Source organism: Leptonychotes weddellii, chromosome 10, assembly GCF_054177405.1.
Source record: "Leptonychotes weddellii isolate Sample4059 chromosome 10, ASM5417740v2, whole genome shotgun sequence".
Classification (NCBI taxonomy): Eukaryota; Metazoa; Chordata; class Mammalia; order Carnivora; family Phocidae; genus Leptonychotes; species Leptonychotes weddellii.
This window is the reverse complement of record NC_138378.1, coordinates 104,736,701-104,755,020: the sequence shown is the minus strand read 5'-3', so window position 1 is coordinate 104,755,020 and position 18,320 is coordinate 104,736,701. Positions and strand designations below refer to the sequence as shown.

At 49.1% G+C, this 18,320-nt stretch overlaps 1 protein-coding gene across 1 annotated transcript; it reads right to left on the bottom strand.

Moving 5' to 3' along the window:
• Window positions 1-7,280: 7,280 nt before the first annotated feature.
• Window positions 7,281-15,657, bottom strand: ADGRF3 (adhesion G protein-coupled receptor F3). Its single transcript, XM_006732879.3, is given in 14 exon segments — window positions 7,281-7,418; window positions 7,505-7,546; window positions 7,988-8,082; window positions 8,085-9,369; window positions 10,290-10,469; window positions 10,874-11,070; window positions 11,244-11,387; window positions 11,888-12,097; window positions 12,513-12,758; window positions 13,254-13,380; window positions 13,383-13,429; window positions 13,908-14,048; window positions 14,461-14,521; window positions 15,502-15,657. Coding segments are annotated over 14 exon segments (2,997 nt in total). The 5' UTR covers window positions 15,586-15,657.
• Between the last annotated feature and the right edge of the window lie 2,663 nt (window positions 15,658-18,320).

Sequence of the window (18,320 nt, the reverse complement as noted above, 5' to 3'; positions counted from 1 at the left end):
AGCCCCGTCACTGACCCAAGGACAACCTCTTGGAGATAAGAGTTTGTTTTAAAACCCAGAAATAAATCTTCGCTATGTGGTCCAATGATTTTTGGCAAGAGTGCTAAGACCATTTAATGGAGAAAGGACAGTCTTGTCAGCAAATGGTGTTGGGAAAATGGAAGGGCCACAGGTAAAAGAATGAAGTTGGACCCTTACCTTACACTATATATAAAAATTAACTCACAGTGGGTCAAAGACCTAAACACAAGAGCTAAAATGATAAACATCTTAGAAGAAAATGGTAAAAGCTACATGACATTGGATTTGGCAATGCTTTCTTGGTTCTAACACCAAAAGCACTGGTGACAACGACAAAATAGATTGGACTTCATAAAAAGAAAAGATTTCTGTGCATCAGAGGACATAGTGAAAGGGCAACCAATGGGAGAAAATATTTGCAAATCATATATCTGATAATATCCAGAACATTAAAGAACTCTTACAACTCCACAAACAAGAAGCAACCCAGTTTAAAAATGGGCAAAGAATTTAAATAGACATTTCTCTAAAAAAGTTATACAGGGGCGCCTGGGTGGCTCAGTTGGTTGAGCGACTGCCTTCGGCTCAGGTCATGATCCTGGAGTCCCTGGATCGAGTCCCGCATCGGGCTCCCTGCTCGGCGGGGAGTCTGCTTCTCCCTCTGACCCTCCTCCCTCTCCTGCTCTCTGTCTCTCATTCTCTCTCTCTCAAATAAATAAATAAAATCTTAACAAAAAAAAAAGAGAGGGCGCCTGGGTGGCTCAGTTGGTTAAGCGACTGCCTTCGGCTCAGGTCATGATCCTGGAGTCCCGGGATCGAGCCCCGCATCGGGCTCCCTGCTCGGCAAGGAGCCTGCTTCTCCCTCTGACCCTCCCCGCTCTCATGCTCACTCTATCTCATTCTCTCTCTCAAATAAATAAATAAAATCTTTAAAAAAAAAAAGTTATAAGATGACCAATAAGCATGTGAAAAGATGTTCAACATCACTAGTCGTTAGGGAAATGCAAATCAAAACTACGTTGTTATAGCACCTCACATCCATTAGGATGTCTGCTATCAAAACAAAACCAAAAACAAAACAGAAAATAGCACATGGGGGAGAAACCGGAGGCCTTGTACACTGCTGGTGGGAATATAAAATGGTGCAGCCGCTGTGGAAAACAGCATGACGGTTCCTCAAAAAATTAAAAATGGAATTACTACATGATCTAGCAACTCTATGTCTAGGTAAGCACCCAAAAGAATTGAAAGCAGTGTCTCAGATTTGTACACCCACATTCATAGCAGCATTATTCACAATAGCCAATAGGGGAAAGCAACCCAAATGTCCACTGGTGGCTGAATGTGTGTATACACACAGTAGGATACTATGCAGCTTTAAAAATCCTGTCACAGCCTACAACATGGATGAACGTTGAGGACAGTATGCTAAGTGAAATAAACCAGTCACAAAAGGAGGAATACTGTATAGTTCTAATTGTATAAGGTATACAAAATCGTCACATTCATAGAGACAGAAAGTAGAATGATGGTTATCAGGGATTGGAGTAAGGGGAATGGGGAGTTAATAGGTGCAGAGTTTCAGTTTTGAAAGATGAATTCTGGAGATTGGTTGAACAATATTGTGTATGTACTTATCACTACTGAACTGTACACTTAAAATGGTTAAAATGATAAATTTCATGTGTTTCACCATACAAAAAAAATTTTTAAATGCTATATCAAAAACATTCAGAGCAGAGGTCACCCCTGGGCAGGAGGCAGGGGGATTGGGTTGGAGAGGGCTTCAGTGGTGTTGCTAAAGTTCTAGTTCTGCAGTTGAGTCATGGGTTCACCCAACTTTACGTAAGTTATATGCTATTTCTAAACATTCTCTGCATGTCAGAGAAAGCGGAGCTGTTTTCAGTAGCATCACTGCTACAAAAGACCACCCTTGGCTGTCGTGGTTATAAGTGCCTCCATCTAAAGTAGACATTGCTGTTTGTTCTCAGATATCTCAAACTGGTTATGCTATTCTTTTTTTTTTTTTTAAAGATTTTATTTATTTATTTGACAGAGAAAGACACAGCGAGAGAGGGAACACAAACGGGGAGTGGGAGAGGGAGAAGCAGACTCCCTGCCGAGCAGGGAGCCCGATGCGGGACTCGATCCGGGGACTCCAGGATCATGACCTGAGCCGAAGGCAGTCGCTTAACCAACTGAGCCACCCAGGCGCCCCTGGTTATGCTATTCTTAAAGATCCCAACTTACATACCTCTCTTTTCATATAATACTTTAATTATCCCCTCTATTCCACTAAATAACCATTTTGGAGTGGGGCCTTCATTTGCCTTCATCTTTCATTCAAACTTCAGAAGTGTGCTTCCGCACTCCGCGCCCCCCTCCAACTGTTTGCTTCTCGGGGGCTCTGATTCTGAGTAAAAGTCCACGTTCTTCCCGTGGTCTGTATAGGTCATTCGTTCATTAAATACTTAACTGAGTGCCTGTTATGTGTCAAGCATATTTTAGATACTGAAGCTACAGCAACCAGCAAAACAAAAATTCTTGCGCCCTTTACATCCATCTTTCCAGAGAGAAGAATCCTAATTCTCAGCCTATCTTCTCCCCCAACCCTTCTCATTTATGTTTATTTTCTCTAGGCCTCTTCAATTCCAGTCTCTCTTGAGGAGTGAAAAGCAGCAGCAGGTCTCCCAGTCTTCCTTTGAGATTTAATGGGTGACTCAGAGGTCCTCTGTCTGTGTCCGCTGTGGCTTATCTGGGACTCTGATCTTTTTCAATGAAGAGGGATCACTGACTGAGAGGAAATGGGAGAATGTGGGGGGTGGAATGACAAACATACTGAGTAAAAATTCTATTCTGAAAAGGAATGCATTATTGTGAAAGAGACAAAGCATTTGGATATGTTAGCAATGTTTCTGGCTGCACTCAACTAGGGGCCCCTTTCCCCCTCCACACTTAAGGGACTGTCAGTGATCAGACAGAATTGATTCCCAAAACAGAACTCCAAAAAGGTGGTTCAAAGCTTTCTCAGGAACCCCTAATGTAGTCCACCCTTCCATACAAATCTAAATTCCAGGGGATACTTTGTGTTACTTGCTTGTCAAGTTTCTATTTTTAAATATGCAAAATGTTCAGAAGAACTTTTTCAAAATCACTTTTTTCTAACAAAAATACATGCTCATTGTAAAAAAATAATTCAAATAATATTTATAGAGTAAGAAAAAATGAAAAATCCAGTAGAGATACCCACTGTTAATATTTTGGTGTATCTCCTTCTCAATGCACACATATCTGTATGGACACAAATGGCACAATTTTGGTGTGGACCAGAATTGGCTAGTATAATGCTGTTCTGGAACCCTTTTGTCTTACTTAGCTATATCAGTAGGTTTAGCTATATATCATCCTTTTTTTTTTTGGATTTTATTTATTTACTTGAGAGAGAGCAAGTGTGAGAGAGAGAGCACAAGCAGAGGAGCGGGGAGGGAGAAACAGACTCCCCGCTGAGCAGGGAGCCCGACATGGGGCTCGATCCCAGGACGCCGGGACCATGACCTGAGCCAAAGGCAGACGCTTAACCAACTGAGCCACCCAGGTGCCCCGATACATCATCATTTGTAATGACCATATAGCATTCCTTTGGTAGATATGTCCTAATTTGTTTTACCAAGTGCCTCTTTTTTAAGGATATAAACACCTAGAATATACATCTTTTGTACATTTGTCTGCTCACTTGTCTACTTAATATATTTTTTTTTTTTTAGATTTTATTTTATTTGAGAGAGAAAGAGCTCACACACGGGTGGGGGGGCAGGGGCAGAGGGAAAGGGAGAGAATCTCAAGCAGACTCCACACTGAGCACGGAGCCCAACGCAGACCTCAATCATGACCTGAGCCAAAACCGAGAGTCGGACGCTCAACTGATTGAGCCACCCAGGGAACCCTCTACTTACTTCTTTAAGTTGTCTTTTTAGAAAGGGAATTGCTGCTAAGCCTCACTTTCTTATATTTACCTCCAGAACCTTCTTTTCAGTCCTTTTTTATGTGAGGGTCAAATGAACAAAGGCTTCATGTCATTTCATTGATCAATTCTAAAGTGTGTTTTTAGCCGCAGAGCATGCAGTATGTGCCATCATTTGAGAAAGAGAATGAAGACATACATTTCTACAGAAGCATGCTCAGAAAGTCTCTGCTGCTTTTAAAGTGAATGTGTATTAGTTGAAATATTCAAAAATAATTTTATAATTAAAAAATTAAGACTGTAAATATTAATGAAGTGCAAGGGCGATTGAGACAGGACTCTGCTGCCAGGGAAACCCGCAGGCAGAGGCCTGGCTGTTTCAGTGGCTCCCTGCCTCCCGCCTCCCTTAGGGGCTGAGACAGGTCTGAGGCATAGAAATGTTGCAAACGCCCTGCTGAGTTGGTATCTTCTCTTTGAAAAAAATGATTGAATTCATTTAGAGAAATATTTGCACTGGTTTATATACAATGAAAATATTCACACAGATCCATGTTTGTAAGAAAAATGTTTTCAACAGCATATCCATTTGCATTTCAACAGAAAATGTTCCCTTTGCATTTTATAAAAATAGCCATGAATTTTTTAACAAACAAAGACTCATTCATGAGGATTCTTTTCATTTCTTCAGTTGAAAAATTTTCAGAACCCTGTCATCATCTTGTGGATTCCTTGTGTTAATTCAGCTAGATGTCCTTGTTTCCGCTCAAGACATTTTTTTTTTTAAAGATTTTATTTATTTTTTAGAGAGCGAGGGAGAGAGAAACAGCATGAGAGGGGAGAGGGTCAGAGGGAGAAGCAGGCTCCCCGCTGAGCCGGGAGCCGGATGCGGTACTCGATCCCAGGACCCTGGGATCATGACCTGAGCCGAAGGCAGACGCTTAACCATCTGAGCCACCCAGGCGCCCCTCAAGACTTTTCTTAAATATTTCTTCTCCATATCTAGTCTTATCTTGAGCCTGTCACTTTTTAAAAATATAATTAAAAAAATATTTTATTATTTTGGAGAGAGAGAGAGCGTGTGCATACCAGGGGTGGGAGGGAGCAGAGGGGGAGGGAGAAGGAGGGGGAAAGATTCTCAGGCAGACTCCATGCTGAGTGTGGAGCCTGGCACTGGGGATCCCATGACACCAAGACCATGACCCGAGCCAAAAACCAAGGCTCAACCGACTGAACCACCCAGGCACCCTGAGCCCGTGACTTTTAAATGCCAATGTTTGTCATCTTGTCACTTTAATCCTTGGCAGTCTGTGGTAACTTCTTCTGTACTTTAAAGTTGTTAATGCAGGGGCACCTGGGTGGCTCGGTTGTTAAGCGTCTGCCTTCGGCTCAGGTCATGATCCCAGGGTCCTGGGATCGAGCCCCGCGTTGGGCTCCCTGCTCAGCGGGAAGCCTGCTTCTCCCTCTCCCACTCCCCCTGCTTGTGTTCCCTCTCTCGCTATGTCTCTCTCTGTCAAATAAATAAGTAAATAAATAAAATCTTAAAAAAAAAAATAAAGTTGTTAATGCATTCTTACAAAGGTGCTCAGATCAGTGACTTGGTGTATACATGCATACGTCTATGAAACTTATATTTATATTGATATTGTTGTGAAAGTTAAAGAAAGGGACCTATTAGCTTCACCTTTTCCTAAACTTTGAAAAGAACCAAAATCTGCCCTTCACCTTTAATGTTTGGAAGATCAGAGTTCCTGTTATTAAGCCATCCTTTTTCTTGCTAGCCATAGAGAAGAAATAATCAGAAAGGAAATCATTGAATAGTTAAAGATAAAACAATTTTTATCAAATATATCTGTAACATGAACTACTGATTAGTCAAAAACTGGTTGAGACTTGCAAAATGATTAATCGCAATCATTTTGAACTTTAATATCTGTTGATTATGTTTACAGCAGAGGCAGGCTTATTCCTTAGGTAGTTTTGGCTAGTTTTTCATGCTATTTTTGCTTGAATAGTTTAGTGGGGACAGGTGACCTGCAAGAGAAAGGAACGTGACTAGTGGAAACATTAGCCTGTCTTTGCCAATGGCTGAGCTCTGGGAGGGCAGAAGGGCTCAGAGCATTGGGCCAGGACCCATCCTCGTGGATTCAGGCACATTCCCTTGACTCCCTTGGAGAAGGAGCAACATGAGCTCGTGTGGTTCACTCAAAGCTTCTGCCTTCCCTTTTAAGGGCTCGCCCTGCAGCTCTGGGCTGGTGAAGGAGAACTTGCAAGGCTGCCCTCCCCTCTGGATACCAAGCCCACCAATGGCAGTTCTTTCCAAGCAAAGGTTTTTCAGGATAATTAAATATTTGACAGTGCAAAAAAGGAATTTCCTGAGTGAACTGAATCAAGGGTTGGTGGTAGTAAAATTCCCTCCAGCTTTCTGTGAAAGCAATAGAAGATGCTATGCCGTCTACTCTCTGAGGCCTCCACCTTCCCCATCCCATCCAGAAATGTCTATGCTGGAAAAGTCTGTTTTCCAACCCTTGGGCTGGGACAGTTACAAGAAGAAGAGCCTTCTGCGCCAGGAAGCCCTTTGCTACGCTCGGCTTCACTCCGTGCCACTCACACTGCTCCCAGGAAGGCTTGTTTCCCACCTGGCATCTTCACTTCTTCCTTTGCTGTATTCTGGGATGTAGGTTTCTTTTCTTTTTTTTTTTTTTTAAGATTTTATTTATTTATTTGAGAGAGAGTTTGAGATAGAGTGAGCATGAGAGCGGGGAGGGTCAGAGGGAGAAGCAGACTCCCCGCTGAGCAGGGAGCCCGATGCGGGACTCGATCCCGGGACTCCAGAATCATGACCTGAGCCGAAGGCAGTCGCTTAACCAACTGAGCCACCCAGGCGCCCGGGATGTAGGTTTCATATGTAGCCTAGGAAGGGACAGAAAGGCCCAGCTGCAGGGTGATTATTATTATTATCATCAACTCTCCTTTGATGAGGTTGTACCCATCTTCACGTTCTCACCTGCCCTCCTGCCGGGGCCACAGTAATCCTAGGAACTCTGCTCTCGGCTACGCTGACTCCCATGCTTACCGATCCTACCTATTCCCTTCATATAGTAACTGGAGGCAGACTTTCAAATGGAGAAACCAGGGACAAAGAGAGTCCCCAGGAGCCCAGGTTGGAATCAGGAGCCCAGGAACCTGACTCTCGACTGCTCTGACGGGACTCTTTTCTCCATTGTTGGGGAGTTTGAACCTCAGACATGCTCATTCTAAAAGACAATCCCAACCTCCTCTCGGCTCCTAGCTGTGCCTCTTAGGAAGGCTGTGGAACAGCTGCTTCTAACCTGCTCTCAGCGGGAGAACTGAGGATTTGAAGCCAGCAACTCACCAGGGAGATGGTGGAGTTGGAGGGTTGGGTGCGGCAGAAGCGTTTGAGTAAAGCCTCTCGTATCTGCAGGAGACGTAACGCCCTGGTTATGCCAGCCCAAGTCCTGGCCTGGGCACCGCAAGTCAGACGGGTTAGGTGGGCAGACTCACCTTCTTGTCTGTGAGGCAACCAAACAGTAAGATGAAGACACCCTAAAAGAGAGATATGGGGATAAGTTAGTCAAGGAGGAAGGGATCAACCAAAGTCAACTCTTTTCCCTCTCCTTTTCCTTTAGCCTCTGTCTTCCTGTCTAATTCATGTCCCGAGGCTTCCCGTCTAGAGTTTTCTGCATATTCGCATCATTTGGTGCATAGAATCAGTCTCAGGTACTTCTCTCACTGCTTTGGTTACAAAGGATAGATATCAAAGTTTTGAGTACTGACAATTCCCTGACTTCTCTGGCAAAACCAGATACTATTTTACGGGTAAGAAAACCAAAGCTCACAGAGGTTTGTGCAAAGTTCTCCAGCTAGTCAGCGGAGGAAATGGGATCCAAACCTAAGTCTTCTAAAATTCCTGAGACTATTTCTTCTGCTTCACCATGATACCTCCTTGAGAAGGGACTGGCAGTGACTTAGACCACTGTCACCCACCTGGGTGGTGCTGAGAATCGTGAAGATGTAGTGAGGAACTATGGAGACTTCCTCCAGCGGGGTGGCCAGGCCCAGCCCCCAGGTGAGGCCGAAGATGGGGTGAGAATGAGCAGGGCTTTGGTCACCCCCAGAAGGGCATGGCGCTTCTCCACCTGGGGCCCCTCTGACAGCGAAGGTCTCAGGAGCTTCAGCACAGCCATGGCTAGTACCAGCCCGTTCACGCCCACAAGAGCCAGCACTGGCCCCACGAAGGTGCAGCGTGCCCCTCCCTTCCCATTCAACCGGCATGCCCCCTCCCCCAGCTATTGCCCTTGGGGTAGGTAGAGGCCCAGGGCAGCACCTGCAAACCCCACTGGGCACATATAGCCAAGGACCACCATCAGGGAGAGGACTCGGCGCTTGGACAGCTGACTGAAGACGAAGAGCAGCTGGTGGGCCAACATCAGGGCCTGAGCCAGCATCCAGAAAAAGGTGGCCAGGTAGAGGAAGCGACAGAGGAAGGCAGCAGCCAGGCAGAGTGGGCTTTGGCGTCCCGGAGGAAGCAGTGGGGCTCCCAGGAAGCAGGTGTCCGCGGCCAAAAGGCAGAGCACCACGTTGAGCAGGGCCATGCGGCGTAAGTAGGCAACTTTGTTCCGTACCACGGCTCTCCACACCAGCCTGTACACGCCCAGGCACACAGGCGGTGCCAGGAGGGAGGCCCCCAAGCCCACCTGACTCAGCAGCTCCAGGGTGGGGTTATCTGGAAGAGTATTTCGGGACATGAGGATGGAGAAGGCAGTGAGGTCCCGACAGATACACTGAGTGGTGGGGCTGGCGTGAGCGGTTTGCACCTGGCACCCTTCATCTGACCAACCCCCCTTGCCCTGGAAGAGATCGTGGTCCCAGAAGACACAGTGGGGAGTGCTAGCTGTGTCCCCGAAGTCCATGATGACCTCTCCCTGGTTGAAGGCCTGGCCACCTGCCATGATGGAGATGGAGAGGACCAGCCCAGGAGTGGCATAGAAGGAGTCCCCCAGCCCTTGGCCATAGTTTGAGGGCAGAAGATGGTCCAGTTTCCGCAGTAGCATGCTAGTAACACTGATGTTCGTTCCATTATGGCCCAGTGGGGCCAGTGAGCGCCTAGGAATGCATGCCTGCAATGGGGCCTGAGTGGAGAAGGAGGCTCTGTAGTCAGCAGGAAACGCAGGTCCAAGGAGCTGGGTCGGTAGCTGCACATTACGTAAGCTGAAGGAGAAGGGGTGATCCTGTGGGCACAGGCTGCGTGCCAGGCTCTCCACAGCCAGCAGGAAATCTGAGCCCGCTGAGGGCTTCTGGGCCTGGGCTGGGGCCCACAGAGAGCCGGTGTCCATGTCTAGGACCTTGTCTGTGGTTTTCAGGAGAGCCTGTGACGCCCAACAGAGAGATCCCAAAAGAGAGATGAGCCCTGGCCGCTAGAGCCCATAGCACTGGGCCAGGGGCACAGGGAACTCTAGGCCCCAAAGCCACCTTTCCTAGTCCAGCAGAAGACCCATGGGTGGAGAGAAAGGGGGAGAGGAAGACAGACCTGTGAAGGAAGAGTTTCTATATGGGAAGAATGGGGAGCTGTTCAGCTCACCACTGGGGTGGCTTCAAGTATGTGGTCTCCTGATGCAATCCAGCCTCTCCATCTGACAGTCTTTCTCTCCCCTCCATCCCTCGGGCCACCCAGGCCCTAAGGGGCCCCTTTCCAATTCCTTGACCCCTACAGGTCTGTAAAGCTAAGAATGGTACCCAGTGGTAGAGGGCATGATGTTCTGAAGTAGAAGGCCACATGCACGTCCATCCACCCACATGTGATATACATTCCCAGATAGGAAGTGTGTTGTGTCGTTGCCCCTGATTATTCTTTTAGATGCCTCTTATTGGTCACCAACTGTTGCCCATATTGAGAGCTGGTTTAGGTGAGTCCAGCCAAGCCAAGAGTGTTTGAGTATCTCCATGTAGGTATCGTGTGTGTGTGTTTCAGGGGGTGGTGTGTGGGGGGGGCTTCACATCATATGCACGCATCTGCATGTGCATGAATGCCTCTGAACTCACGTCTTCACACCCCTTCCTGCCTTTCCTGACCTCCCATGTGTTATCAGCATCAGACCTTCTCCACATTTCATGGCCTTGAGACTGGTGTCCAAGAGGAGAGACGGACCAGGGAAGCAGACACTCAGACTCTAGAAAGGTCTGCTGGCTGACAGCCCATGATGATGTCAGGGGGACAGAAGTGCCCAGAGGTAAAGAGCTTCAGGCCCCTACTACCCAGCTGGCCCCTGCCATGGCTCAGAGAGCTCACCTCCAGGGCCCTGCGGGTAAGCTGTATTCTAGCATCCACCACCACCTTGGCCAGGAATGATATGGTGCCCAGCAGTGCCAATAAGTCAGAGGGCGAGCTCACCGCCATCACGTGCTCCGACAGCTGTGCCAGGATCTGTGGCACCTCCCCAGCAGGCCAGCCCTGGCCTGTCCGTAGCAGCTGAGACACAAGACAGCAGGAATTGGGGAGTGGGGTGGGCAAGTCCTCACGAGGGAGGGGCCATTCCTCCTCCATCCAGCTCTTTCCTCCCCATCCCCGCACCAGTCCCAAGGGGACAGGAAGCAAAGATCGAGTGAGCCACATGGAAGGAACTGACACCCATGTTAATGGAACAGACATTTGGTGGGATTAAGTTTGGAGAATAGCACGCTCCCCACAATGAGAATGCTGGGCACTCTCTGGCCCCCGCCTCACTCCCTGGCTCTGCTGGGCTCCAGTTCAGAGAAGGTGAGTGACCTTCAGGCCGGGCCTCAGAGGAAAAGGCTTCTAAAGCTAGGTCCCGAGTGAGAAAGGGGTAGGTCATGGAGGGTGAGGCCTGTGGGCAGCAGGGCCTGAAGCTTTACCCGGACTCTGTGATGCACGGCCAGGAGCTCTGGGTCTGAGCAGCTGCTGTGAACGGGCTCCCACGTCCCATCAGGCCCACAGGTCTGCTTCACTGTGCCCGTCCTGTTCACCGGACATGGGGGCTGTGCCATGTGGCCAGCCTTGGTGACATTCCAGGCAACAGCTGAGGAGTCCTCAGGGCAGGCGGTGTCTCCATCTGAAGAATGATATCAGGGAGGCTCGGCAACCACAGTCCAGCCCCAGCCTTTCTGGGGCAGAAACCTGTTCAGGCTCTGGAGACGGGCTGTGTGGCCCAGTGCAGGGAAACGTCAAGGAGCACGCAGGGCAAGCAGTAAGAGGTCAACCGGCTGGACCCCAAGTCCCACGTACCCTGGATGACGGTGACAGAGATGGGGACCCTGAGAGGGGTCAGTCCTGGGCTCTGCAGCTCACAAGTGTACGTGGTGTCAGCCACAGGGCAGTTGTGAATGGCCAGCACAAAGCGCCGGGAGCCTGGCTTGTTGACTAAGGAGGCTGAAGATAACATGAGAGAGGGAACAGTTACTGGGCCTGGAATAGACCTAGAACCCAGCAGGCCCAGAGATGTCCTTTCAGTCTTTCTAGCAACTTCAGAAGCAGATGACGCAGTGCGGAAGAACTGAGCGGTACGAGAGCATCAAACTATGAAGGCAGAGCTTGGATTTTGGGGAGGGACACCTGGGGGTCTCTAACTAGCCCCAGGACTTGAAGCCAGGTTCCTCATTTGTAGAATGGGGACTATCACCAAACGAGCTTCACAGAGTATATTGCAAGAGTTCATTAAGATTGTGTGAAAACATTTTGCAAACATATCTACATTCATGTGGTTTTTGCTGTATCAATACAATTAGGATTGCTTGTGGGGTAAAAACAGGGTTGGACTTGGACCCAGAACTCCCAGGTTGAACTGCAGCCTCTGCTTCCTGCAAGCTGGAGAGCCAGCTGCCTGGAGACCAGCTACCGCCTGTCCCCCGGCCCCGACAGCCCCTCCGTACCTTTGCTGCCCTCCCTGGGACTCCAGGAAGCTGTGTAGGCCAGGTGCGTGCTGGGGATGCAGCAGGTCAGCTGGAAGCCAGGGCAGGTGGCACAGGAAACGGAGAGCTGGTCTGGAAGCCGAGCCACATCGGCTGCCTGCAGGGGCACCTTCACCACCTGGGACAGCTCCCATCGGAATCCCTGAGCCTCGAAGCAGCACGTGTACTCACCTGCAGATACACACCTGCTGCACCTCCCAGCTCCTCCGGCCCCCTCCTGACATTTTTCTTTAATAGCCTGGAGCCATGGATTCCAAGTGAACCTCTTTCCTGCGAGGGGATGCCCTTCCCGAACCACCTGATGGCCACTGCAACATCTTGAAGTAAAACACAATGTCTGTTCTCTGCCGAAATTGACCCCACCTTCAGCATTCTCCTGTTAAAATTGTTCACATTAGTGGGCTCCTTAGCCTTTGTTTCCCCAGAATGAATAAATGGAAAGATGCAAAAGGAAAGGAAGGGGAGAGAAAAGCAGGAAGGAGAAGAGAGGGAGGAGGAGGAAGGTGAGGGAAGCAGGGGAAGAGAAGGACAAAGAGAAGGGCAAGGCAGAGGAGAAGAGAGATGAAAGGAAGGGCAGGCTGGCTACCTGCCCATCTATGGGAGACGTTGAGGATGCTGAGGACAGCCTGGCCCGGGCTAGAGGCCAGGGACACATGTGTCCCTGGCTGCAGGAGGATGGGTGTGGGACTGCCCGCGTGCCGCAGGAACCAGTTCAGGTTGGTGGTCTCATGGCTCTTGACAAGGGTCAGATTCAGAGTGGCGCCAGGTGTCCGCACCGAAGAGGTCAGGCTCAGCCTTCCGGGGACTGCAGGGAGGCAGAAGGCAGGCACCCCTTGGAGCAGGAATTGTGGCCCTCTGCGGTTAAGCCGACTCCTTCCCCATCTTCGGAAGCCCGTTCCTCGTCACTCCCTCCCCACTGCCCCCAGCACTGTTTTGTTTTGTTTTGTCCCTGGATGAGAGTGGCTGCTGCAGTCCAGACGAGGACCCTGTCATTGGGAACCAATCAGGGAAGTCTTGTGGCCCATGATTTCCCCTCCCCTAGGGGACCTGGGGCTGCTGGAGCCCCTTCCTGGCCCTCTAGGGTCAACAGCTGTCACTCTAGCCCTTTCTCTCCTTGTCCATGTGTCTCAGGAGCCCTGTTGTTCATTAGTCTCACTACTCAGTCCCAAGCTTGAGGCTGTGACCCGCCAGGATAACTGGCGATTCTCCCACCCAGCGGAGCTCCTGGGCTTGGGCCAGCTGGCCGAAATACAGGGGTTAGAGAGGAGAAAACACAGGCTTTCTTTCCCAGGGGCCCATTGGTTTCCAAGTTCCCAAATCTCCTCACCAGGTGGCAGCAACTGGCAGGAGCCGGCTTCAGCGGGGCCGAGGACCAGACAGCCACAGGGCCTGTGGCTGTGGGCGGGCTCGCAGGGAGGGTGACGGGAGCAGACGCTGGTGTTCCACTGGTACCCACAGACAGGCAAGCACAATAGGTCTGCCCATCGCTGTGGAGGTTACACTCTGCGGCAGAGGGCGGGGACAAGACGTGGGCAGGCCATATGAGAGAGCCAGTCCTCTGACGCCTGAGCCACTCTAGGGCTGGCTGTCTGGAACCATCCCAAAGTCACAACAGCCTCAGCCATCAGGGACCGCCTCCTCACTCAGGGTTCAAAGCAGCAGAGGTCCTCCTGGGCAAAGTCATCAGGGGTGGGGTCGGGGGTCAGAGAAGTCCCAGCCCACCACCGGCTGCCTCTTGGGCCTCTGCCAAAGTTTAGAAGATGGGGACATGGAACAGGAAGGGAAGGGTCTGTCTGGTGGGGAGGTGAGGAAGGAGCTGGGCCATGGAGACCCTCCAGGAAATGGGAGGGGTCAGCAGCGGTCTAAGCGAGCTGGCTGTGGGAGACCTGGGAAGCCTGTGCCCCCTTCTCTCTGAGCTCCCCGTCCCCCACAAGTGATGGAAGGCCCACTGAGAGGCAGGGCTCCATAGAATCCGCCCTACCTGTTGTGAGGCTGAGGCCAGTGAGAGTTCTTGGGAAAGAGGAAGCCGAGGCAAGGGGGTGAGTCAGGGTCCTGGAGAGTGCCAGTGGCCAGGTTTGATTTGGCAAGTCCAGCTGTACAAAGACCGAGGCCAGGACTGATTCTACAGGAGCAGAGGGGGCAGCTGTAGAGGAGAGGTGGCAAGGCCATGGGCTGGTCCCCTTCTGCCTCCCACACCTGGCTGGTCACTGGACCCCGGGCAGATCCCACTTCCCATAGCCCAGCTAGGAGCTGACAAGACTGGAGAGGGCCATAACCCCTCACTAGCTACGTTGCATTCACATACAGCTCCATGTCACCATCCCCTCATTTTATAGATGAGGCTCTCCAAGATGAATGATTTTCTCCAGGCCTCACAGCTAGAGAACTGGCCTCTGGACCTGAGTGTCCACTGTGGCCAGCCATGGATCCAGTCTTCCGTGGGTCCTCTTCAGCCTCATTCTCTGCTCCCTGTCTTCCCCCCTTGCCCTCCCACCCCTCCCTCCTTCCTCCTCCTGTCCACTCCATCCACTCACCACCTTCTCCACTCCTCTGGTCCAATTGCTGCCCCAATTCCCCTCCAGCCTGACTCTGTGCCTGGAACAGAGGAGAGACCTCTGAGAGGATGCTGACCCCAGGTTTCTTCCAGGGACACCTTCTTCCCCAGGGGGCTCGGGCTAGCCCGAGTAATTTGGCGTGACTCCATCTCTTTGAAGCTCTTCTTTTTGCCTAGCCAGAATCAAGCAGGCACATCAGGAGAGGAAAGCAGGCTTCTGGTAGGAGGCTCCAGGGATGCAACCCCAAGGACCCTGCCAAGGCCTGCAAATCCCACCTGAACCCAGGAACCAGGCACACCCTGGAGAGTCAACATGCTTTGCTTAATTCCTTCCTGAATTTACCTGTCCCTGGGCCTCTAGGCTAATTGAAATGGCTGTGTCTGGAACACCAGCGGGGAGGGCCGGGCAGAGCTGGCTGGGGCCCAGAGGCTTGGGGAATTCTGTTCTCTCCATAGAAACTGCCACAAGGGCGAGCATAAGGCAGCATCTTCCCTTAGTCTCTGGTTCCTGTAAATTATTTCCTCACCAACTCCTCCCTCTCTCAAAATGGTATGTGAATGTGGGTACTATCTAAAAACAGATACAGATATAGATATGGATACGGATACACACAGCGATACAGATGTCTTCTTGGGAGAAAACAGAGATCAAAAAGTGCTAATCTTGACTTTGATGTCTTTCTTCAGATTCTCTCCTGTCCTCTATGCTGGAAAATTTTTCTTTTCTTTCCATTTTTAAATTATAAGCTTGACTGGGAGAACCTTTATCCAAAATGTAGCTGGCATCACTGGAGTTCACAGTGACTCAAAGAAACAAAAGCTATCCCACACCCTGGAAAATAAGACTGACCTCTCAGAGATTTTATAACAAACTGGCCTCTCTTTTTTACAGTACTTCCTCTCCCTCCAGCCCTTACGCCTCCACCTGCCCCTTCATCCATACCTTGCTGCCTCTCACGCTGATAGGCCCCTATGTCAGCTCTGTAGACCTTCCCTGGGTACTTGCCCCAGGCTTACTCACAGGTTGAGACGCTTGAGCAACTGGTGACCTCACCAGGGGGAGAGTCATGACCAGGAGCACCACGGAGGCAGCTGAACAGACCATGGCTCAGCGAAGCAGTCCTCAAGAGTCCTCCGGCTGCTGCATGATGCAAATGTCCTCAGAGAAGAGTTGGCAAGGCTCAGCACAGCTGGGATGGGAGGCAAGAGGGGACGGGAGCCAGCCGAATTTACAGAGGAAGTGCTACAGTCTGTGACCGAGTCACGTGGGCACCCAGGTCCCAGTGAGGCCACCTGGAACCCATGTGCCCCAGTGACAATGGTCTGCGCAGGTTCCCCCTGGGTTCTAAACCAAGAACTCGGTGCACAGGAGAGGGCTTGGGGGTCCTAGGTCACAACCAGCAATATGCCAATAAGCCAGGGACCTGGGAAATCTGGATTGTCCTGAAACTTCTGCGAAGCTGGATCATTGATCTCAGAGCCAAGGTAGAAAGGACAAACATTAGGGCTGATTTCTAGCCTAAAATAATTTCCAGAGTCTTAAATTTAACTAAGAACCCAGAAAAATGCTGGGATAAATTACTAAGTAACTTCACAAAATAGTTTTGAAGGGAGGATGGTTTTTCCAAACAAGACACAAAACCCAGAAAGCCAGAAAGAAAATAAATTAGGCTGTCTAAAAAGTTTTAAATTGGGGATGAAAAGCACATAGGGTAAAAAGGCAAAAGACAACATGTTTGTAGCACGATGATTGAATAAGGGGCCAACCTTAACACAAGAGTTTTTTATCTTACATTAGGAAGATGGAAAATGGGCAAAAAATAGAAAAAGTCAGTTTACTGAAAAAGAATTATCAACAGTTTGATAAACATATAAAAAAATCCACTTTGAAAAAAGAAAATAAAACTGAAAAAAAGAAAAAGCAGACAAAAATAAGAAAAAATTAAAAAACTGAAATAAGAAAATAACTCTGTCACCTACTAAATATCAAAAGACATTGATTATATTCAGTGTTGACAAAAGTGTAGTGATACATGTATACAAAAATGTGTGTATAAGGATGTTCAAGGCAGAGTTGTTTGTGACAGCAAACGAGTTAAACAACCAAAATGTCCATTCGAAAGGGACATTTCCAAACAACTGAACATTGTTGTGGAAAAAAAGTGAGGTAACTCTATTTTGGGGTGAATCCCAATATATATGGTGAAGTGTAAAGTGTATATTATGCTGCCTTTTACATAAAAAAGGGAATCTATATTCAATATCTGTGCTTTTTATACCTAGAATATTTCTGGAAAAACACATCAAGAACGTTGGCAACTGTTGCTTCTGGGGAAGGGGGTTAAGGGTGCAGATGCATCTGTTTGATATATATTTTTTCTAAACATAGGCATGTACTTTCCTAAGTAAGAAAAGAGTGGATTTAAACATGCACATGCGCAGGCGCACAAGCACTCACGTGAGCACACACATGCACACACAATACCTATGGTAAAATCTAGCCGCAATACATTTCTACTTCCACCACCTCTTCAGCTGTCCCCTTGCTAGGACGGCCGCCGAGGCACAGCTGACACACAGCAGTGACATGCATGGGAACAAAGACTTTGTTAATAATCGATTTGAGAATGGTGAAGAATCAGGTTTGAGAACGTAAAGGGGGTTGCCATCAGCATTATGGGAACCGCCCACTGCGGCCGCAGATGGTCTCAGAGGGTCCAGGGGGATATGGGCCACCACCAGCATCTGCCAGAGTCACCAGAGTGCATCAGTCCAAGCATAAGGTTGTCCTGGATGGTGCTCGACAGGGTCTGTCAAGGAGCAGGTACGACAGAAGAGAGAGGTGGAACTGTTTCTGTAATTTGAGAGAAGTTTCAGACATTTTTGCCTGTACAAAAAAAACACTGAGAAAAGATCGGAAGGAAATGCTACAGGCTCTAGGAAGTGTCCGTTGACTTTACCTCAGGATTCCTCAGGGCTTCACACCGTGCACCAGGGGCCTTAAGTGGTATTTGTTCTAAATGAGTCAATGGATAAATGACACACACCAAGGGGTGCCTGGGTGGCTCAGTTGGTTAAGCATCTGATGCTTGATCTCAGCTCAGCTCTTGATCTCAGGGTTGTGAGTTTGGGCCAGCGTGGGGCTCCACGACCAGTGTGGAGCCTACTTAAAAAAAGAAAAAAGAAGCACATCAAGACATTAACAGTGGTTGTAACTAAATGGTAGGATTTGGCATGTTTTTCTATGTTCTGTTTTTCAATTTTATATTCCATAATGGAAAAAAAATCCTAACAAAAATACCAGATCTTGGTGTGCCCAGGGGGCTCAGTCGCTTAAGTGACCTATTCTTGATTTCATCTTAGTTGTGATCTGGGGAGGGGGGAGGTCCCAGCTCAGTGGGGAGTCTGCTTGAGATTCTCTCTCTTCCTCTCCCTCTGTCCCTTCCCACCCCCCTGTTTGCGTGCACGCACTCTCTCTCTCTCTTAAATGGATAAATAGATCTTTAAAAAAATAATCTTATAGTCTCAACTCCTTCCTTGTAGACCAACAAGGTTCAGAGTCCGTCAGGTTTGCCCAGGTGTCCCCGGTTGCCAGGAAGCACCCGGAGGCTGAATCAGGTCTCTGGCTTAGGGTGGGGTTCAGGCAAACAGGTACTTAATTGCTGCCACCTACCTACTCCCAAGTGGAAGTTCAACTGTAAGGCTATTGGCCTCTGTCCTACATACCTAACAGTATTTGGAAACGAGTAAGTTTCTACCGCTGCTGGCCGTTTCTCTGGGCTCCTAGGTTGCACCTGGGCAAAAGAAATTTCCTTTTCATTCCTTTGTGCTTTGAGCCCT